A 23,091-nucleotide genomic window follows, 5' to 3' on the forward strand; every position below is an offset into this window, starting at 1 on the left:
TTCCCTCTGTAAAATTCACATATTTTTCTTCTCCCTCTCTTTGGAATCAGAACAACTAATACCTCCGTCTTCTATACTTTCTTACATTCTCTCGTAATAAACTCACTTTACTCCTTTTTCCATTCCCTCCACCTCGTTTTTCTCGCCACACTCAGGTATTTAAATTTTCCTCCATATTCTCTATTTCTTCATATTTTCTTTCATTATTTGCATCTGGGGTAAGCTTATTCTTCTTAATTTATTATTTTGGAGTTTACATTTTTTGCTATAAATTAATTCAAAGGAGATTTTTTTTCGATGTGTTTATATGAATTCTATGTGGCCTTTCTCTTGTTTCATTATTCTCTTCGCTATAGATCTGCCATCACTTTGTTTCAAATTATTTGTTTGATGCTTTTTTATTCTCTCCTTTTGGTTTGCGTTGAACATTTTTATAGGTACATCGTGAAACTCATTTGGACTTTATTATGCATTGGCAATGTTAGTGTTTCGTTTTGCGGGACTAAAATTGATTTTAAAAGTAATTGATTTTATAGAGTTGATTCAAACTAAAAGTGACTTGAACGTAAAGTGACTTATGTTTGATTACATTAATATAAATGTGCATTGAACAATAAATTCTAGGCTAAAAATCAATTTTACAAGGCAAAATCAATTCTACTTGAGAACATCCTAACTAGTCAAAATCAATTTTATGTCTCTAGAATCAATTTTGCATCCTACCAAAGTGGATGTTTGGTATCACGGTGGGTTGCTAGAATCACGGTGAACTACAGTTATTTTGCATAAGTTACAGATTGGAGTTTATGTAAAATCACGGCGGCTCACCGTGATTCTGACAGAGCAACAATACCAAACATAACCTTAAGCTGTATTGTATTACTCAGTTTTTTGTTTTCAATCTTTCAGATAATGGCAGCTGAAGTATGTCACCATGCTATTGCAACTTTGCAGTCTCATTCTTATCTTAGTAATTGGAATCAACACCAAAAGCTCAAAAGCAATTTAGGCTTTATTTGTAGTAATGGTTTGTCAAAGGGGAGAAGTAGTCACTTCGGCCGGAAGAATTGTATTGTAATTCGATCTTCAGCTTCCCATTCTCAAACTTCAGTTGTTGATCAAGTGTCATCCCCTTCAAGAAGCAATACTAGCGACACTTCCAAGAAATCAAGTATGATAAACTTTCCTGTCAATTATATTTATTGCTATCTTTTTGTGCAAAATATGTTTTTGACGATTGCTTCTTGAAGTTGGATCAGTATGTTTTAGGTTGTTAGACATTCAAAAAGTAGAAGTTGTCATGATTGGATAGTGGAAGTTATCTAACTACTGTTCTATCTGTTCAAATTCAGATGAAGCGTCTTTGATCCTTATTCGACATGGTGAGTCGTTGTGGAATGAAAAGAATTTGTTCACAGGTTGTGTTGATGTCCCCCTAAGCAAGAAGGGTATAGATGAGGCAATTGAAGCTGGAAAAAGAATTAGCAGCATTCCTGTTGATCTCATATTTACATCTGCTTTGATCCGTGCACAAATGACAGCTATGCTTGCCATGACACAGCACCGCCGTAGGAAGGTAACATGAATAGATAACTATCTTCATTAGTACTGAACTGAAATGACAGGAATTTAAATCTAGCGATACTGGCACAACAATCCAGAAAATTAGGGATCGAAAAATTGATAGGTTTTGTTATAACTAATAATTGTTATTGCAGATTATGTACATAGTAGCTTACTAAATTCCCTTCTAAACCATTCAAAGATTATCTGCTGCAATGTTTTGAAATGCCATTTTCTTAATTTAATCACCAACCTATCTGCAGGTGCCTATCGTTATGCACAACGAGAGTGAACAAGCAAAGGCATGGAGTCAAGTTTTTAGTGAAGATACAAAAAAACAGTCCATTCCAGTCATAGCAGCTTGGCAACTAAATGAAAGAATGTAGTAATCTTTATTCCTGTTCTCAGTGTTTGAAACTTTTGCTTTACAATGTCATGAATAACACAAGCATATTAACGGTATATCATAATTGTTATCCTTTCAGGTATGGGGAATTACAAGGTCTCAATAAGCAAGAAACAGCAGACAGATACGGGACAGAACAAGTCCATGAGTGGCGCCGAAGCTACGACATACCTCCTCCCAATGGTGAAAGTTTGGAAATGTGTGCTGAAAGAGCAGTTGCCTATTTCAGAGACCATGTAGGTGGAAATTTAGTTTTTTTGACAAATTATGACTGATAAAATTATAGTATGTTCCAAGGTCAAAACTTTGGTATCGTTGAAGTAATCAGCATACGGCTTGGATATAGAACTGATCCATTGATATCAATCATGCAGATTGAACCCCAACTTTTATCTGGAAAGAATGTTATGATTGCCGCACATGGGAATTCATTGAGATCCATTATCATGTATCTCGACAAATTAACTTCCCAGGAGGTGATTGGACTATTCAGTATTATTATTGCTCTTTGTTCACATATGAATTACATAGACATGATTTTCTTCCTTGTGTTTCGACAGGTCATTAGTTTAGAACTGTCAACCGGAATTCCAATGCTTTACATTTTCAAAGAGGGAAGATTCATTAGGAGGGGGAGTCCCATAGGACCAACCGAAGCTGGAGTTTATGCCTATACCAAGGTATGAATTTTGTATCAGCTTTTATATTTCGTCCCATTGAGATGTTTTTTAGGAATAGTAGAAGTTTTGATTTAAGAATAGATATTGTTTAATCAAAAGTAGAACATCAAAAGTGTTTCGCTTGTGAAATTATTTGTTTCATCTCTGCATGCTCAATGTTATTATGCTTGTTATTGATGTATGATATTATTGTTAAACTAAGTATGCTTCATATTAGTATAAGACTGAGAGTCTAGATCTTATGTTGGAACTTGGAACTTGGAACAGCCTATAAGATTTATATTAATTGAATTTCATGATCGATGACTAAAATTCCTTATATAACTATAATCCTAATAGAAAGTTGTAATATCTTGTGTCAATGGAATTTACAGTTTCATAATCATTAAATGTGCAAATTTGATGATATTTGTAATTATGTAGTTATTCTTATAATTAATTAGTTCAGCTGTAGATTAGCCGCTATAGTAGGACTCATATCATTTTGTAACAACATTATTTAAAGGAGAATTCTCCAATGGAAATAATATTTTACCAAGAAAAAATTCTGAGTTTAACATGGTATTTGACACCTTGCCCAGTTGATTTACTTGATCAAAATCTTTTCTTTGGCTTTCCAAATGGTAGGTTGCATGAGTAATACATATTGACCTGTAATGAAATTCTGATAGTAAAATGTTGAGTTATAGTGTACTTTGATACCTAAAAATAAGTGGCAGTCATTCCTCAAACTTCTGACTGCACTTAAATTAGCGAAGAACAAAACATAAATGTATGTAATATGTAGATGAAATCAGCAGTTCGTGGTGTCTCTGATATATCTTTCATTTATCACATTAATCATTAATAATCTGTTTTATAGATTGATGCTCTATTATGATGCTGGAATTATGTTCATTATTCTTTTCTTAAATCTCATTTCGAACTAATTTCACGATGCACTTTGAAAACTTTACTTGGTTGCAGCGTTTGGCTCTTTACAGGCAGAAGTTGGATGAGATGTTCTAATAATATGTTGCTTTAGGTAAACATTCGATGCTTCTTTTCTTCTCCTTCTGTTTCACTCTTGATATGCTAAATTTTGATTCTTCAATTATTTCAGGAAATAAATACATTTACCATAATCAGAAGCATCACAGTTGAATCGCCCGGGGGAGGGTGTTCTTAGTGTTATTATTAGGTGCGTTTAATATTAGCACATACCCTAAAGCTAGGTTGTTTTAGAATGTAAACCAGCTTCCATCTTTAGGTACATTTATCTTTGTTGATGCATTTCCAAATGTGGAAATACTGTAATACTTTCAGTTGAGGTTCATCATTATAGTTGTAAAAAAATGAGTTTTAATGTGAATTTTACCTGATTTCTAATGCGGAAATACTGTAATACTTATTGAACTATTTTTAATAATAACCAAGCATTGCTCCATGATGGAGGGAAAGTTCTGCTGGATGCAAGTATGTATTGTCTTTTTTATTTTATTTTTAAAGGTCAAAAGCTTCAAGCTACAAGGTAAAATTCATTTATTTAACATCAGAAATCCAATATGAAGCTTACACCATGTCTCTTAAATCTAAGTTTCAAACTAGAATATAGCTCTTGATGCATTACACTTTCCAAATAGATCTGGCAAGTGATTTCTCATTCTATAGCTATGCCTTTTTTGTCCCTGCGATTGACCATATCTGCTCCGAATACGTCTGTAGAAGGAATATTGTGCGAGACGAATGATACAGAGTTTGCCTGCGTCCATAAGGAGTACATCTTGTTGTCGTCATCTCTCATTCTCTTGGCATATTTATTTGTATCAAATTCTGTGTCGTCATTTCCACCAAATGCTTGTTCAAGTTGATCCATATCAAACAAATCCTCCATAATCTTCTTTGTGTTTCCATCATTGGAATAAACAAACTTTACCTTATTACAAGTCTCAGGATCAAGCAGGACCTTTACCATCTGCAGCAATTCATTCTTTTACATTACAAAATATTACTACATTCATGATTAGACTTATCAGTAGCTAACATCAAAATTTAAAGTTCAGACATGTATGTATACATATATAGTAGCTAAAATTTCATCAAAACATAATGCAGGTATGGCCTATACAAAGCATGTATAAAAAAACAGTCTAAAAGATATTATGGATAAGAGTATTTTGTTTGGTTACCGAGAAGAATGGTTGGAAAATCTTGGGTGCATCATACATTATTGCCAATCCAAGGCGCTGTGGATAATATTTTTGTAATATATGAGAGACTTCACGTGTCATCTTGAATGATATATTTGACAGATTGAAACCATGGAAATCAACTAGCCAAACCACCTCTTCCTGGTTAGGTGGAAGATTTAAAATTGCATTCTCCATGCAGTAAACAAAATGCTTAATCTCTTCTTTTAATGACTTCGATCTCTGCAGCCAAATCAAAACCGAAAATGAAATCATTCTTCCATTTTCACTCATTCCAAACACAACCTTGAAATAGACATGATACTATGACAGTAGTAAAAGTGATTTTCAGAAGAAACCTGGCGATTCGTTCTCATTATAAGTACAGGTCTCCCATGCTTGTCATAATAGTTTGGTCTATATATTTTTCCTGTCTCTGCTTCATCAGAAACCTCGTCCTTAACCAAGAAAAAAAAAAGACATGTTAAATAACTTTATCAGATTAAAATATCAAATGTGTGGAATTTGACATAAATCTAGAGCATTCAGTTGATTTGTCTTGCTCACAATATCTCAACATAATCAGTACTACTGCTAGTTCATGTTAAACTGTCACTGACATCTAATATGAGCGTTATTTTGCTACGTTATATCACTGCGTTTAAGATGCAGTTACAAGAATGAAGTAATGTGGTAAAATAACGGTTTTGTATCAGATGTATGTGTGAAACTATTTTACGTTAATTGTTTATTCTTCAAATCCTTAAAATAGACCATTCATCTGTTTTTTAAACTAACTTAAATAAAGCCTCATCTTCCTTTAACTTTATTTTGTCATTCCCTCAAAGGACTTTGGTTTCTTTTGCGGTCACACATTTATGGACCAATGTTCGAAGATTGGACGATCCAACATTTCAAGGTGTATTTTAAAGTAAATTTGGTGAGGTCGGAATACAAGCAATTAAGATCACTTGATTGCGTGATTAGTGTTTTTGCTAACAGCGAGGAATCTGGGTTCTTCTGAGTTTAACAACCTTAAGTTTTAGTTATATACAGAAGGGTATCAAAGCAGACACATGCTAACTTTTCTCTTAAAAAGACAGAAAGTAAAAGTGAAGACAAATAAGAAGTAACTCACCCAGCTGATCTCTTCAGGTTTGTATTCGTGTCTCCATTTTAAGCTCAGTTTCAACATTTGAGATGCTTTCTTGACATTCCAATTCTGTGACTTTAAATACCTTGAGATGGATGCATCAGAACAATATACAGATGCCTTATCTGATAATGTTCCTATCAATTTTCTCACCTCAATTATCTGGAATGCAACAAACTATTATGAGCTACCAAATAAACATTGCTGTTTGAATTTTAATTTTATTTGTTGATAGGATATTTGGTATTTTCATTATATATGCACCAAGAGTCCAATTAAATATGATTGTGTGAAAATACTGATAATTTAAAATAATTGGACATACCTTAGCCCGCTGTTCTGGTGACAATGATAGTGCTAATACTTTCTCATGGCCATCATCAGAGGCAATTTTCTTCATTTCCTCACTCATAGTGTTTGTAAGAGACACCCTAAAAATTAACAATGAACATTGCAAATATCAGTAACAATTTATATCATATAGTACTAGTTACTCCTCTTCATTCCAAATAATTATATTTACCTTTAATATATGCCTTCCAATGATGCAGCACAAGCTAAACTTTTGAGGGAATTGAAGGGATATATTTTACTTTGGTTTATTCATTGAAACATGGCATTCATTTTATAACCACTTCCGTTATTACTATTGTTTCCTTAACATAGATAATTAGTTAGGTCAATTTTGTTAGAAAGTTAATATCATTTGTTAGTAGCTAGTAGTACGAACTTACGGTCTTCCATTATATAATGCTTTAAGTAAACAAAAACTTGCCCCATACACAAATTATTCTGTACATTCATTATTTTGTCTTCTTCATAGATTATAATTATTTCATATAAAATTTAAACAAGTGATGAAATTCAAAACACGGAAATCATGAATTTCATTAATAACTGTAGTATATGTTGTCAGAGTAGTAGGTAAAAGGAAGAGGTCATTAAACACGTAGACAGAAGTAATCGTATAAAAGTCTTTCATTAAATATGTACCAATCTTGCTACCATTTGTAAAATGCAAAATTTGAAAGAAAATGGTAATTAAGTGGTGAGATAGAAATCTAACCAGAAACAGTGGTAGCTTGAAAGTTGGACCACAGAAAACAAAAAAGAAGGAAAAAATCAAATTAAGCTTATCCCCCACCTCACTGGTTGAAATGAAAGTACTGTGGATTCATTCTGGTTATTATATTAAGCCTATTGTTTATATCTTTATACATAATGATGCACTCTGTCTCTGTCTCTGTCACTTCCATGCTCACTTAATAATTCAACCACAATGTGAGGCCTAGTAATGCTCTGCTCTGTACATGTGGAAACCTAGAAACCAAAACCATACTCCATTTGTTTCTATTATAATCTTTTTTACTTTCAATCAAGCTATGCCATGTGTGTAATTATGCATTCACTGTGTGGAAATGTTTTATCCAGTCATCCGATTGTCACTTTGTTATATTACTTGCTAAAATATTTTAACAAATATCTGAAATATAATTGAATCAATTTATAAACAAAAAATACATATATTAAATTAAATATGTGTTGAGTTTAATCGTAAGTAATTAGTTTCACGTTAATTATGAATGAATTAAATATGTTAGATATATATCTAATATCTCAGTTTTTTATAAGAGATGTAGCTCAAAATCTCTTATTTTCTCAATTATGTTGTCCTACCCTTTTCACTAATATGGTCCATATAAGGCATTATTATAATGGTGGAAAAGGTGCCGCATAAATAATTTTTAGGGTCACTCATCGTATTATTACTTTGTATAATTACAATTATATGCACATGATATAAGTTAGGTAGTCAATTACGACGGTTCACGTTCAGAGGCAGAGTTAGAGAATTTAGTGGTAATAGAGACTTTTATAATAAAATTGTAAATATTTGAATTTAAATAAGATATTTTTAATACATCTAAAAATTAGAATTACCATTACACAAAAATGAAATATACGAAATTAATTAAAAATATTTTATAGATAATCTATTTTGTATTGACCCCTCAATAAAATTTGTCAAGATCCGCCATTACTCACGGCAAAATCACACTAGAGTGGTGCAGTATAAGATCGCGGCCGTTCTAAATGCGTTTACTTATCTCAGATCGTGTTTTTTAATTAAAAAAATATTAATTTTAATTAATTAAGTAGTTATACAAACATTTGTACTATGTATAAATTGTACGCTTCAATGGCTTTTTAGTGATTAGTTTTTAGAAAAACAACGTAAAAATGTGAAAACAACGTAAAAATTAGTGTATATAGTGGCAATTTCATTTTTTTTTTGTTGGTATAAGTTCATCTTTATGGTTGTGTTGAGAGATTGACATTTAAAAGCCTTATGAGTTTATTAAAGCGGGTAGTTTTGCAGAAAAATGTACAAAAATTAATGGATAATAGAATAGTTCAATAGATAATAGAGTCATATTGTTATAATTTCCAAAAAGGTTCTTAATAAAGATGATGTATTAAATTGTAGCCTTGTAGGTGTGTATTAGGTTAGAGATTTTGTAGTGTGAAACTTTTCCATATATATTTGATTTAAAATTGTTTTTTAATGACAACACAATAAAGTATACTAATAGTTTATTTAGGAAGGAAAAATATCCCAAATAACAATTAAATCTATTTCTCTCAAGTGGTTTTGTAGATTGGATTCAAAAATTGATTGTTTGAAGCCCTTAGCATTGATTGCATTATTGTTGGAAAAATAAAGGTTAGAAGAGAGAATATGATATTTATTTATTCATAAATTACGCAACAATTACAAAAATACAAATGATCAACTTTTACATATACAATGCTGAATTAAAAAAGTGCTTCCCTCATCTAAATATCATATTACGAATACAAAGCTGGAATCACATTACAGTACATACAATCGCCAAATGAATCATGTCTCATAAACAGGTTCACTATATTAGCTCTACCTTGTTGAAGAAGTTACTAAAATCCTCACTATAGATCTATAAACAAACATTTATTTAGTTTTTTATAAACAAAAAGGTCACATAAACAGACAAAAATGACACATACATTAAAGTTTACTTTAGATCTCACTTAATATTAAGAATTAGTGGGTTGACTCTTAAAATATGTAAGCATCAAACAATGATATCTATAGGATACTCTTCATCACCCACAAACAACAAATGAGACCCTTCTTCTATGATCTTTAAACCACCTTCATTTGCTCTACTAAGATGCTCACAAGGACTAAGCTCAAATCCAACATGGCTCATTTCCCCTGCATCTAACAACACACTCTCAAAACCAACCAATTGTTTGATAGGACTTCCAATTCTCGGCTTTCGCGGTCTCATAAACAGCAATATAGGATGTCTCCCCACAATGTTTCCATTATTTTTAACTCCAATTGTTACTGAAACCAACATGCTTTGGCATGTTTCTTCACTCAATTCTGAAACTAATTTGTATCTTATTGTTTCTGAATTTTCAACCATCAAATGAGTGGATGATTGATTGAAATGAAGTTTGTCACGCGTAACAGAAACAAACTGATAGGAATATTTTGTGTAGCTTAGTCCATGGCCGAAATCATACACCGTAGGACCTTTGTAAAATCTGTAAGTTCTTCCGGGATAGTCGGTTGAGGGATCAGCTCGCATCCTCATGTCTGTCATTGGAACTTTGATGTAATCTTTTGGATACCAAGTTATTGGTAGTCTTCCTCCTGTATTTCATTGATTACATAGCACCCTATTTGATTAATAAAATTGTAAATCTATGAACTATCTTGCATTTTGTTTTCGAAAGACTTAATATATAATGAATTTAAGGACTACATACTAAAACTCCTTTACACAGTCATCCGATCAGATTTTTTCATGACATCACTTTGTTATATTATTTCCTAGAATATCTCTACAACATCTATGTGACAAGATCAAATTGGATGACTGTAAAAAAGTTTTACACGGCATATAATTTGGTCTTTAAAATGATTACTTGTTTTTAGTACCTCAAGATGGTTGTGTATAGATTAGTCTCTAAATATGTCTCTAAATAAGCAAAAAAGTGAATAAAATTGGACTAATCCATGTACGTTTTTACTTATACTTCAATCCAGATAGAGTAATAAGCTATGACAAAAGTTCTCATTTTCATGAACCAAATTGTATATTATCTGATCTCCTTATGTTTGTCCAATAGTTCATGGGTGCAAATTATAGAACAAAATTTACCTGGGTTATGATCACCAAAGATAACCTGAGCAAGTGCAATGCCGCCAAGTTCACCCGGATAACCAGCCCATACAATACTTCCAATTTTGTTATCATATTTAGCTGAACTGATATCAACAGGGCCTCCACAAAGAAGCACCAAAATAATCGGCCGCTTCGAAGCTTCAGCAACACTGTTAATGAGTTCAAGTTGCTTGCCTGGCAAGTCAAGATGAACGCGATCACGTTCTTCCCGCTCTACACTTTGATCCAATCCCATAACCAAAACAACATAATCAACTTTCTTTGCAACTTCCACTGCTTGGTCTATTTGAGCTGAAGCACACTTTGGTCCACCATCACAACCAGGATGAAAAACAGTGTTCTTAACATAGTGCTGAAAACCTTGAAGTATAGTAATGTATTTACAAGGAGGGCCAGCATAGTTTCCTAATAATGTTAAAGGGGAAGCATTTGCATTAGGACCTATAACTGCTAAAGAAATACTTGTTTTTGGAAGTGGAAGAAGTGAAGCAGTGTTTTTTAAAAGCACAATGCCGTTTCTTGCAGCTTCAAGAGAAAGATATAAGTGATCTTTGGAACAGACATGGTTGGGACCAATCATGCCAAATGGAAGTTTGGTTGGATTTCCTTCAAATAGGCCTAATCTTATTCTAATTGAAAAGAGATTGTGAAGGGCACGGTCTATTAGGGATATAGGTAATTTTTTCTGCAACACTGCTGATTTTGCATGATCTGTTAAATAACTTCCGCATTCCAAATCCATCCCTGCAAAATTTTAATATATAGCAAATGAGTAACAACTGATTAGTATAACTAACTAGCTATTGTACTTGTATAACTTAGTAATATGTCTAATATGAACTTTAAAATCGAGTCCACTTCCAATGATGATTCACAATTATTTCCCTTTGGACATGTCGACGAAAAAAAAGGTAATATGTTACTGTATAAGGGCGTAACTGTCATTCTGCAATAAATATAGTCGAGAAGAAACCTTGTTTAAGAGGGCCCAAGTTGTGTGGGCCAAACCATATGACTTTGTAATAAACCGACAAACGACAAGTGAGAAATGCTTCGTGGGTAAGGATTATACTATGTGATTTCAGTCGTAAGTAGTCGAGAATTACATAAAGAAAAAGATAATAATAAGGTCTGAAAATATATAGATACCAGCTTTGAGAACATCGGCTACAGCATCCTCAGGTGATTTTGCATACCCTTGCTGATCATGTATGATCCCAACAGCTCCACAATCTGATGCAATATACCTGATTCATTATTCCACCCTCCCCCCCAAAACATTCCATTTAATTAATTAACAACTAAGCATTCATTGCTTTAACAAGATTAGTTAAAAAGTGAAAGTAATGAATCACCCGCGGAAACCCCATTGTTTTCTAGCGGTATTGGTTAAGAGATTGAAATCAGCACAGGTTGGAACACCATTGACACGGTTATAAGCACACATAATCCCACTAGCTCGTCCTTTCTCTACGCAACTATGAAATGGTGGCTGATATGTGTCCGCCAGATCTTGCAAACTCACCTGAGCATCAAAGTGAAAGCGATTAACACCCTTCCAATTGTCCAAATCATAGGCAGTGAAATGCTTGCAACAAGCAGAAGCTTGAAGGTGTCCTCTGAATGTACCACCACCCTTAAAGGAATCTCCTTGAAGTCCTCTAACATAGGAAACAGCATAGTTAGAAGTAACCATAGGGTCTTCACCAGCTGTCTCTTGTCCTCTCCCCCATCTGGGGTCCCTAAATATGTTTATGTTTGGTGCCCAAAATGTCATCCCCATTGCTTGCCCTCCATTGTATATTGCTCTAGCTTCAATCCCAATTGCCTTCCACAACAAATTATAAACAATTAATTAAGAACATATATAGTTTGTTAATCATCTGAAAAATTGTAAGAGTAAACAGTGTACCTGAGCGATCCGGTACCAGAGATGAGAGTCAAAAGTAGCTGCGGTGAGTATAACTTGAGGGAAGCTAGTTGCAGATGAAATGGTGCCATTGAAGAAGATCCCACGACCGACATTCCCAACGCCATGAAGTGCTTCACTCCACCACTCATAAGCAGGGATACCGAGTCGTGGAATGGGAGGGGCTGAGTTAACGAGTTGAGCGAGTTTCTCGTTCAATGTGAGTCTGGAAACAAGGTCTTTGGTTCGTTGTGTGATGGGAAGTTTTGGGTTACAAAATGGGTAGGATCTGGTGGATGGGTTTGACCAATCGCAAGCAAATGGAGGTAGTGGCGAAGAACTTGAGTGTGCAATGAGAGTGAGGAAAAGGAAGATGATAGTGACAAAGGTAAAGGTTGCTGAGAGTGAGAGGCCCATAGTGTGTGAACTCTGAACTCTGAACTGTGAACTGTGAAAGTGAAACCACTACTACTATAGGCAATTATTTCTTTCTCTTTTTTTATTTGCTAATAATTATGGATGTGTCCCACAACAAGTAAAAGTTTTAGTGGAATCACTATCACTATTTTAGAGTTCATTGACGTTTTTTTCCGAGCGGCTTGGTGGCTAAACTCAACACTTTGTTTTTGTGGCAATAGAGATTTTTATTTTAGGATTAAATTTACATGCAAGGAAAAGGAGTATAAACCAATTCAAGTGTCTAATAATAAAAATATCAATTTTGTCAGTTACATCCTTTAATTTTCAATTACATGAATAAATAAAAAATTACATCAACTGAATTTACTTATGTTTTTAATTTAAGTTATGCGAATTTAATTTACATAGACTATTTAAATATAATTGAAAATAAAATAGGTGTAACTAGTAGAGCCGAAAACGTATCCTAATATTTTAAAATTTAATTAGACTAACTCTTAAATATTATATGAGGTGATTTTTATTAAGATTTAATTTATATACACTATTTTGTCATTGTAAATATTATTTCTATTTTTGGTTATCAAATCATTGAAAATGTTTTATTTTAATTACCACTACTTCTAAAATCATACATATTAATATACGTGATTTATAAACAATATAAAATATTTTATGTTAACGGTATACGTCAATTAATATATTTTATTATTATTTTTTATAATATATTTTTTGACAAATAATAATCTTTTAATTATTACTATTACTATTACTATTATTATTATTATTATTATTATTATTATTATTATTTTATTTGTCTCATAATAATAGCATCGACAATATTTATGTCTATTTTTTTAGGTGTTTTTTGTATGGATCTTAACTTAATTAATTATAACTTTTTTAAATTCATAATTTTCTCAAATTTATTATGATTATAAAAGGTGTCTTTTATTTTAAGAATTATTCAAAAATGACATAAAAAAATGCACCTAATATTTTTCTTTGTAGATGTATATGCCAAAGTCATGTTTTTTGGACAAAGGAAGTGCGAATGTGAAAGAATAATAAAAATGTTTTTGAAGTGTGCTTTTTTTCTTATTGAAAATTTTCAAGTGTGCTTTAGCGAAGAGTTCTTGAAACGCGCCTAACCCATGCCATTAGTCCACTGAACGGGCATGCTTTGGGCTTTATACTCAACCCAAAGATAAATGCAATCCAAACCCATATCAACTATTTGAATTTGAGAGCATTCCGAAAAAAAACTACCTGAGTTAGTCTAATTCTTCAAAGAAAAATTTAACTTGTACTCCCATATTTGTACTTATATCCCATAAATTTTAAAAATATCAAATATACTTTTTAATTTTTTTACTACTTCATCGATTCAAATTAAGATTTATCAAAAAATATTTTTTAAATTTTTCGGTATTATTTTCTAAAAAACATTAAAAATTTAGTGTGTGTCGTAGAACTTGTGAATAAGTATTTTAGTATACATCAATTTTTTTTTAAAATAACTTATTTTTTTGGATAATTTGAAGAAAACGAAATTTCGGAATGTAACTTCTCTATCGGAAAATTTAGAAATTTTTTTTCAGAGTGTAACTTCTTTACCGAAAAAGTTTTTCGAAATATATGTTGTATACCGGAAAACTTTTTAAAAAATTCGATAAACTTAAAAAAAAAATTATAAATTTTAAGATTTATACGAATGCAAAAAATTCATTTCCTTATATTTGTAGAGGTAAAGGTAAAATATAAAGGATATAGAATAAAATTTTCTTCTTCAAACCTAAAAAATTAACATGTAAGAAATTATATTTTAATCTTGTAAAATAACAGTCATATTTTCAAAAAAAATATATTTTTTGTCGCTATAAACTAATTTCACGATGATGTCCAATAAAATTAAATAAACAATTAAAAAAATATTTACAATTTATGTACATATAATAAAATAATAAACTAATATTGAAAGATATTATAAAATTATTTTATATTATCGATGCATAACTCTGCAGACTTATATGAATTTAATTATGCTCTAACAATATAAAAATATGTTATATTATTAGTTAATCATAACTATTAAATCAATAAAAATATTTGATTTTTATTTTAATTAACTATAAAATCATCAACATAATTAGTTGTGATAAACTAATAGTATAAATTTTTTACTAAAAAGAATATATAGAAATTCAATTTTTTACTATATTTCGGTATTTGTTCATATCCAAAAATTATCCCTAATTTTGTATCAAAGAAAAACTATCTCTAATTAAACTTGCTTTTGTCTTTCTTTTTTTTAAATTATAAAAAAGTAAATTATTATTAATACATGACACTAATAACTATTTTATCAAATTAAAATTTATGTCATTAAATTGACACTTCATAAACATGTTTTTCTCTTTAAATAAACTTTTATGCAAAGTTAAGTAAATTTTGTTAATTCATTTTTTTTGGAAAAGCAAATGAAAATTAAAGTTAGTAATTGCTATTTTGTTTTTATATGGACTATTTATTAGTTCTAAAAAGAGTAAAATCACACATTGTTTTAAAAGTTTATAAATTAAAGATGAAAATAAAATAAAATTTGTATTTTTGTTATGATGAAAATACACCGTCTACCTTTTAATGTCGTCATTTATAAATAAAAAATAGTTATCGATATGTTTAAGAAAATCTTTTGCCGACATCTGCCCAGATAAGGAGGTCGTTGTCAAGTTTCAATTTCTCCATAACAAAAGTTTTTCTTCTCTTTCTTGACAGCAAACAATCTCATTCAAGATGCAAACCAAACAATGACACGAATTCTCATCTAATAATACTAGTTTATAGAACTCTAATCCTGAATCAAAAACATTGAAAATTAATCCAACCGAAGGAACCAGAAGCTGCACTTTAATTTTTTTTGCATATTTCAAAAAGGAGAACTATAGTTTAAGAAATTAGTTGCGTTTGACATGACATCTTTAATTGAACCTATTATTCAAAATTATCTGTCCTGATAATTATAAAATTACTAGTTGAACAAAACAACCATAACTAATCAAGAAGCTGCCTCTGCAAGTGCAATGTGTTCCATTAAATATCAACGCTCAATTAAATTAATCATCTTATCTAATGCCTGTCTTATTCATTTAATTATAAATTTGTTTTCTGACAGCATAATTATAAATTATTATTATTATTATTGTATACAATTTGGCAGTTGTTAGATATTAAGTGTTGGTGATTAAAATATAATAAATAAATAAACTGTTGGTAATTTAAAAGTTGTTAGAGTAGCAACTATACAAGTAATCTTTTTGTACCTCATGTACAGTGCGTACAATATAATTAAGAAAAATTAAAATAAGACAATGTTCTTAATAAAAAAAATGTTCGTACAGAAAACTTAAGCACAATCAAAATAAGAAGAGAAACGATGATGATTCAAAAAATAGAAAAATAAGAGAAAATGAAAATAGGCATGCAATTAATAGAATTGACATATTTTTATGTTAAAACATGAGGAAAAAAATACTTTCTTTTGTATATGTAAATAATTTTTAATGGATGTGTATTATGGGTATACAAATTTATACTATCGTTAGATCAAGCTTCTTTTGTAACTTCATTTTAAACTAATTTAAACTAAAAATGTAAATCTTAATTTCTTCTTAAATCGGATTTAATACAATAAGTTTTTTAGGAGCACGACGCTAGGGTTGAGTTATATGTTAAAATATTATTTGAGAAACACAATTTTTAATTTGAGAGAATAAAAAAGTTTAAGCCTGTATATTTCAACAAGCAAGAACATGAAATTTCCAACTTATTAAGTAACTATTGGAGTTTTTCTCTTCTCTTAGAAGTTTTGTACTTTGAGAAAATTTGTTCTAAAGTTTCATGTCCCAGAGTAAATCTTGAAAGAACTGTGTAGATAAAGTTTTTTTTCTTCTTCTATTGATGAGGTGATATAAATATTGTTAGAAAATAATATATAATTATAAGATTTTAAGTTGAAATTTAAAATATAATGTTCAACTTCAAAATATTAATATTTGTGAGTTGAATTGTAATTTAAAGACTAAAAAGAAATATAAATATTTTCTTAAAGCAAAAATTGAAATAAAATATATATATAAACTATAAGTTCAAATATTAATTTAAATTACGTTTGAAGAAAAACCATAAACTCATAAGAAAAGTTCAATTAACCAATACATCTAAACAAATTTATAAACTATTCGAATAATTTATAACCCAACTTGTTGACATTATCAAAGAGTCAAAAAAAAAAAAAAAAAGAGAGAGAGAGAGAGAAAATATGAAAAAAATTATAAGCTAAAAACTCTAATATATCTTATTTTAATCAGCAAATTTATAAATTAATTCAATATGTAAAATTTCTAACCTAGCCGCCACAACTTCTTTTTCTGGGTCTCTCTTCTTTTGAGAGAAGAATGAGTAATTTTATATTCAATTTTTAGTTCGAAACTACTTTGCGATTTTAAAAAAGTAGACTTAAATATGTCTTTAGTTCTTGTAAATATATTAATTTTTTATTTTAATTTTTGTAAATTTTTCTTATTTAGTCTCTATAAAATAAGAGAGAATCCAATTTGGTCTCTAAAAAAAGAGTTGTTAAATTGTCATGACATGTTGACTTATAAATACACACCAACACATCATCTTTTATGATATATTAAAAAATAAAATAGTTTATATTATTAATTAATAAATTTATTTATTGATCATTTAATAATTAGTGTTATTTTATAAAAAAATATTAATAAAAATTAAATTAAAGATTTAATGGTTTTTAGAAAATTATTCATTCTTTTAATGTTGATTTGACGTTATGAACTAAAGTTGATTTTACATAAACTAAATCCAAAAAAAAAAACTTACATGGAATAAAATAAAAAAAATGATATATTTACAGGGATCAAATACATATTTAAACTTTTTTTTAAAATCTAAATAAGTAATTTTCACATAAATTTATTTTCTCTTTGTGATTTTTTGTTTTCTCGCTGATTAAGTGCAATGTTTAGTTATTTCGTCTCGTTACGATGTTATTTTATTCATATTAACTTTGATATAGTACATACACAATTAACCAATAACTTCAACGTACTCAATATTGCAAATTCAGATGCGTACGTATTCCGATCACTTTAGTTTTATCAAATTTGTAGGTATTTTGTCATTTTATGTTATTAATCTGGATGTTGTGATTTTATCCACAAATTCATCTTTTTATTTTTTGGTGAATTTGTATTTGTGTTGTTCTTGATTGATATATTATAATTTGAATGAAAATATTATTTTTAGTAACAAAGTAAATAAAATACTCTTTCCAACTCTAACTTAAACATTTGAGTTAATAGACAAATTGATATTTAAAATTATAAGCATCAGTTAAATTAATTTCTGAATTTTGTAAATCCGCAAATACATATATGAGAGTGCAAAATAGTAATCAAAATAGTCTGTGTTTTAATTTTTATCGCTAAAGACAATGATGTGATATGTTAGTTGAATATTTGATTTATCTATATTTACCTCATATTATTGTCATTACAACGTGGACCACTTTTACTATGAAACTTAAATTTTTTATAGATTATTTTGTCCATAATTAGCTCATGCAAAATTATAATTACTTACAAATTTATTTTTGTCGAGATAAAATTTCATTAGTAAATTGTCTATGGAAAGATACATTGATGTGAAAACGTAGAAAATCGCATATTTAATTATTGCGTTACATCAAAATATATAATGATAAATATTTACAAATGAACTATTTTAATTGATATTTTATAAGTTTAGAATGTATTTATTAATTTATAAAATTTAAAAACTAATTTAATTAACTATTATTAAATATTTAGTCTTTTGCCGAATAAAATTAATGTGGAACAAAAATTAAAAATAGATTCAATATAAATCTATATATTTATATAGTTGAACCCATATAAATTGCATCTAACGGAGGAAAGGAGTGAATGTTAGAAGAGTTGGAAAAAGAATGTTTCTAACACTCTTTCAAGTTACGTTACAGCCTTTGATTTCGAGGAGTTAAAACAACTCAACCCATGCCATGAAAAGTAACCGGTGTCCTGTCTGTATCTCAGGCAAATTAATCATGGTTAAATAGACGCTTAATAAACGGTGTTACTACTGTAGTACAAGGGACCCACTTCTTGAGAAAAAAGGACACGTGGTGGAACCACATAGTGCCAGGCTTTGTGTGTAATATGCTCTCAGCCGGACACGTGGATCCGCAATTCCCAACTGGTGGACTGTACTTCTCTTCCTAAAGAAAACCATTGGCTCAGTGGGGACCTCATTTCGATCTTTCTCCAACGAAAATCCAACTTCTCATTACTTCATTTTTGGAAATGCTAAATTTGTAGTTCACGTATGCTCGATACTCCCTCTATATATATTGCATCCAATAACTAATGAAGTCATCATAAAAACAACAAAGTTTTTAGCTACACACAAATAGTTTGATAAAATTTAATTTTGAATTCTGACTTAAATACTTTAGCTAGATTTTACTTATTTCATAATGGAATTTTAAATTACTATAATTTAATTGATTTGTTTTAAATAAAAATACATTATTTAAATTATTCTTCATAATATTTCATATCAAAATCATATTTAAGCGTTTACAGCATAAAAATTAGAATTTCAAATTTGATATCATATATTTTTAGTTTCTAAAAACAATGTCCCATATTTTTGTAAAATTTACTCATGTAACATAAACATTCCATATGTTTCTTTTATTTTCCCTTACACAACTAAAAAAGTAACATATAATTAAATTTATCAAAAATAAATAAATTAAAGATTTATATCTATTGTTGAAAGTTCAACTGTTGTTAAAATGAGTTTAACATTTAAAAAATGACAAAAGTTAGTAATTAAGTATTAATAATTTTAAACAAAATTGAATTTACTCAAATTTTGTTCGAGTGAATAACATAGTGGTATAGATTGAGATACCAAATAAGTAATATAGAGAAGATATTGTTATTATTAATAAATCTATTATGTTGTTAAGTTTTATTTTAACAGACAAATATCAATATTTTTAATTTAAATATTTTATTTAAATTTAAATTTGACACCTTACAATTATATTAATAATTACGGTGAAATTTATTTCTCTTTTAAAATAGAAAAATAATTATTTTCCTCTAACAAATTAATCACAATCAATTGATTAAAAATATCTTATATCCTCAATCCTATTATATGTTTCTCCTAATTCCATACATATATAAATATATTTAATATCTTCGTCTACATATTAATTATTCTAAAATTATATGAATGTAAGTTAACAATTATATCATTTAGCTTTTTCTTCAAAGTGAATTTCTATTTTTGAAGAATCAAATTCTCAGCTCTTGAACAAGAGTGATGATCAAGCCATATACCTTGGTGTACACAAATAACTTCAATACTCCTGTGAAAATGACATCCTCCTTTAAGATTGTGACACTACCATCCTTCTAATAAAAATTAACGATATGAAGAAAATAATTATAGTAAAATCAAATTTAATTACCATAATTAAAACAAAAATTAAATACATTTTTAATCTTTATAAATTATTTTTCTATTAAGTTTAGTCCTGATAGTTTTTTTAATCAAAATTTAGTCCTTAGTTTGACGATTTAAGTGAACTTTTTTGTATATATTACCGCTAAAATCATTAAATCAAAGATTAAATATTGATAACAATATTTTTATAAACTCAATTTTTTTAAAGAATAAACTCAACTTGAGAATATGACCTTATATTGAGACTAAAAATATATGTATTTCTTACCATAATTGATTATATATATTATTACAATTTTGTAATTATCATTATTGCTGTTGAAATACATGATTATTCTAATATTTAATAAAAAAAATATGATAACATATACAATTACTTCTGCGGTTCTTTAATTTAATTTCAAAATAACACTTCAGTCTTTTATATCTTTTTTTTAGTTGGTTTTCTATTTAATTTCATTACAAAATCTCGAAAATATAAATAATGAAAATATGAGTTTATTTAAAAATTTGAGTAATAAATTTGATAAAATTTGTATTATATTGAAGATGATAATTAATTTTATGAGTTTTTTTTTTTTTTTTTTTAATGAATTTTGGTTAAAAAAATGAAAAAATTGTTTACTTAAAATTAAATAAATGATCAAATCGAGAAAAAAATATAAATGATTAAAGGGTTATTATGTTTAAATTCGTGAAGTGTCTATGTAAAAAAAAGTATAATTGTTATTTTGGAGAAAAATTTAAGGTCGTTTAAGTTTTTATTTGATTTGATTTTTTAAATCATATATTATTTGCAACGTTTACTTTTATATTATTGTCTGTTAAAAAATGTTATATATATTTTTTAAATTAATAAAAACAAAAATATTTTTTAAATTAATTTTAATTAAAAATAAAATTCTAAAATCAAATGATTTCAATTCGAAAAAACAAAACCAACAGTTTTCAAATTACTCTTTCATGTTTTTTATTTGTCTCAAATAGTGTATAAGTTACATTTGTTTGAATTGTTATTTTTTCTCCCACCATCATCTCGCACCGTAACTCTATGGTTCCAAGTTGAAATTTATTTTCAAATTCAAAAGTTTTTTAGGTTTGAACTTCATATTTATTTTGTTTTAGAATTGAGATATTTTACGTTTTTTTTTTATGTTGATAATGAAGAATTTGATGAAAAATTGAATTGTGCTGTTAGAAGAAGGAAGAACATGCAAACTTTTTCAAACCCAAAATAAAATAAAAAATAAAACAATTTGGAGGATGATGAGTAAGTTTTAGGAGAAAAAAAAAAGGGAATGGTGGAGACAGAAGGGTAGTTTAATTTCAGTATTTCTTTTAAGAAAGAAGAAATATATGGTTTTGAGAATATAAATTAAGAGATTTTTCTTTTCAATAATTTTTATTTTATTTTTAAATTTAATAAGAGGTTTAATGTTTTTGAATTTGATGGAGATAATGACGACAAAGAGGAAGATAATGATAAAGGATATGAATATCAATGTGTTTTTGGATGATATAATAATCTTAATTTTATTTTTTTATAAAAAACTGAAGAAAAGAGATGAGAAAGAAGATGGTAAAGAAAAAGAAAATAAAGATTAAATTTAAACAGAAATTAAATTAAATATAAAAGATTATAAGTGTACTTTTATCAAAATATAAATAATCAATTCGAAAATTGTTTATTTTTAAAGTTTAACGATGTATCAATCGCATAATATTTTTTTTAAAATCTTAAATGAGTTAAACTCATATTAGACTAAAATTAAATAGAATTTTTGTTGACAATACTAATCTTAAGTAACTTCCGTACATTTTTTTTTGAATTAAATATTTTAGACAAAATATAATTTGCTTTTAGATAAAATAATATGTTCTTTTAATTTTTTTTTCTTCTTAATTTGATATTTTATTTAATTTTAAGTAACAATTTGATCATTTATAGATTAAAATGTTAACAATGTTACTATTTTTTACATAAAATTCATCACATTCTTCAAACAAACTTAGAAAATTAGTAGTTATCTTCAATAAAATCAATATTTTCATCATATTCATAACTCAAATTTTCAAATAAACTTATATTTTTATCTCCAACAACAATTTTAAATAAAGAACACACATTTTAAGATTTTGGTTAGAGATTTTATATGAAAAAAGATAGATAGAGAAATAAAATATTGTTTTGAAGATCAAATATTAAAATGTGAGTTATTTATTTTATAGATTTGATGTTGTTGAAGGTGAAAATATGAGTTAATTTCAATATTTGAGTTATGAATTTGATTAATATATGAATTTTCTTGAAATTAATAATAAATTTTTTGAGTTTAGTTTGAAAATAATAATAAATTTTCTGAATTTATGTAAAAAAATAATAATATTATGGATTATTTATTTATCATATTTTTCAAAAAAATTAACCATTAACCATTATGGAATATATATCAAAATGCGCAGCATATTCAAGAGGTCGCATCCTAATACAACCATTTGAAAGAAATAATTTTTTCTTCAATAGGAGGTCGATCCCGTAGATGCGACCATCTACTACGTTTAAATTTTTTTTTTTTTGAATTTAGCAAAACAATAATTATAATTTAACAAAAAATAAAAATAAAAATATTTTAAAAAATAAAATAATATTAATAAAATTGAGTTGAATTTTCAAGTCCTTCATATTTTGTAGATAAAATAGCAATACAACTTTATTTTGTTAACAACTCTCTCCTATTTTTCTTCTAATTTAATAAATAAAAAATAATAAAAATAAAATACTGTTAGTTTAATAAATAAATAAAAAATAGGCATAATTACTCATACAATGTGTTTACTTAATTTGAGATAATACTTCAATTATTTTTTTTTCTTCGATTTGATGCTTTCTTTAATTTTAAGTAAATAATTTGATGTTTTATATTTTAAAATGTTAACAATGTTATCAGTTTTTTACTAACATTCATAAAA

General features: G+C 28.1%; 3 protein-coding genes across 4 annotated transcripts in view; 1 reads left to right on the forward strand and 2 right to left on the reverse strand.

The window, feature by feature from the left end:
- LOC101512537 (2,3-bisphosphoglycerate-dependent phosphoglycerate mutase 1-like) overlaps positions 1-4,099 on the forward strand; it is a 4,182-nt gene extending 83 nt beyond the window's left edge. The window contains exons 1-9 of the mRNA XM_004500552.4: positions 1-155; positions 910-1,171; positions 1,353-1,576; positions 1,827-1,945; positions 2,049-2,205; positions 2,344-2,445; positions 2,530-2,649; positions 3,616-3,673; positions 3,752-4,099. The exon at positions 1-155 is cut by the window's left edge and continues 83 nt beyond it. Coding sequence (XP_004500609.1) covers positions 913-1,171; positions 1,353-1,576; positions 1,827-1,945; positions 2,049-2,205; positions 2,344-2,445; positions 2,530-2,649; positions 3,616-3,657 — 1,023 coding nt within the window. The 5' untranslated portion in view covers positions 1-155; positions 910-912 and the 3' untranslated portion in view covers positions 3,658-3,673; positions 3,752-4,099. The remainder of the gene's footprint in view (positions 156-909; positions 1,172-1,352; positions 1,577-1,826; positions 1,946-2,048; positions 2,206-2,343; positions 2,446-2,529; positions 2,650-3,615; positions 3,674-3,751) is intronic.
- A 54-nt stretch (positions 4,100-4,153) lies between these two features.
- Positions 4,154-7,218, reverse strand: LOC105852179 (uncharacterized). 2 transcript variants are annotated; one of them, XM_012715932.3, is made up of 6 exons: positions 7,037-7,218; positions 6,296-6,401; positions 5,956-6,132; positions 5,177-5,275; positions 4,818-5,060; positions 4,154-4,603 (listed from the first exon to the last, which is right to left on the reverse strand). In XM_012715932.3, the coding sequence occupies exons 2-6, from the start codon at positions 6,380-6,382 to the stop codon at positions 4,289-4,291; spliced, it is 921 nt and encodes a 306-aa protein (XP_012571386.1). In that variant the 5' UTR covers positions 6,383-6,401; positions 7,037-7,218; the 3' UTR covers positions 4,154-4,288. The 2 variants fall into 2 exon arrangements, with proteins under 2 accessions (XP_012571386.1, XP_012571385.1); XM_012715931.3 differs by lacking the exon at positions 7,037-7,218 and adding an exon at positions 6,494-6,955.
- A 1,476-nt stretch (positions 7,219-8,694) lies between these two features.
- On the reverse strand, positions 8,695-12,593 carry LOC101512213 (probable beta-D-xylosidase 7). The gene is made up of 5 exons (XM_012715930.3): positions 12,121-12,593; positions 11,564-12,036; positions 11,358-11,455; positions 10,185-10,952; positions 8,695-9,673 (listed from the first exon to the last, which is right to left on the reverse strand). The coding sequence occupies exons 1-5, from the start codon at positions 12,532-12,534 to the stop codon at positions 9,084-9,086; spliced, it is 2,343 nt and encodes a 780-aa protein (XP_012571384.1). The 5' UTR covers positions 12,535-12,593; the 3' UTR covers positions 8,695-9,083.
- Between the last annotated feature and the right edge of the window lie 10,498 nt (positions 12,594-23,091).

This window comes from Cicer arietinum, chromosome 5 (assembly GCF_000331145.2).
Source record: "Cicer arietinum cultivar CDC Frontier isolate Library 1 chromosome 5, Cicar.CDCFrontier_v2.0, whole genome shotgun sequence".
Classification (NCBI taxonomy): Eukaryota; Viridiplantae; Streptophyta; class Magnoliopsida; order Fabales; family Fabaceae; genus Cicer; species Cicer arietinum.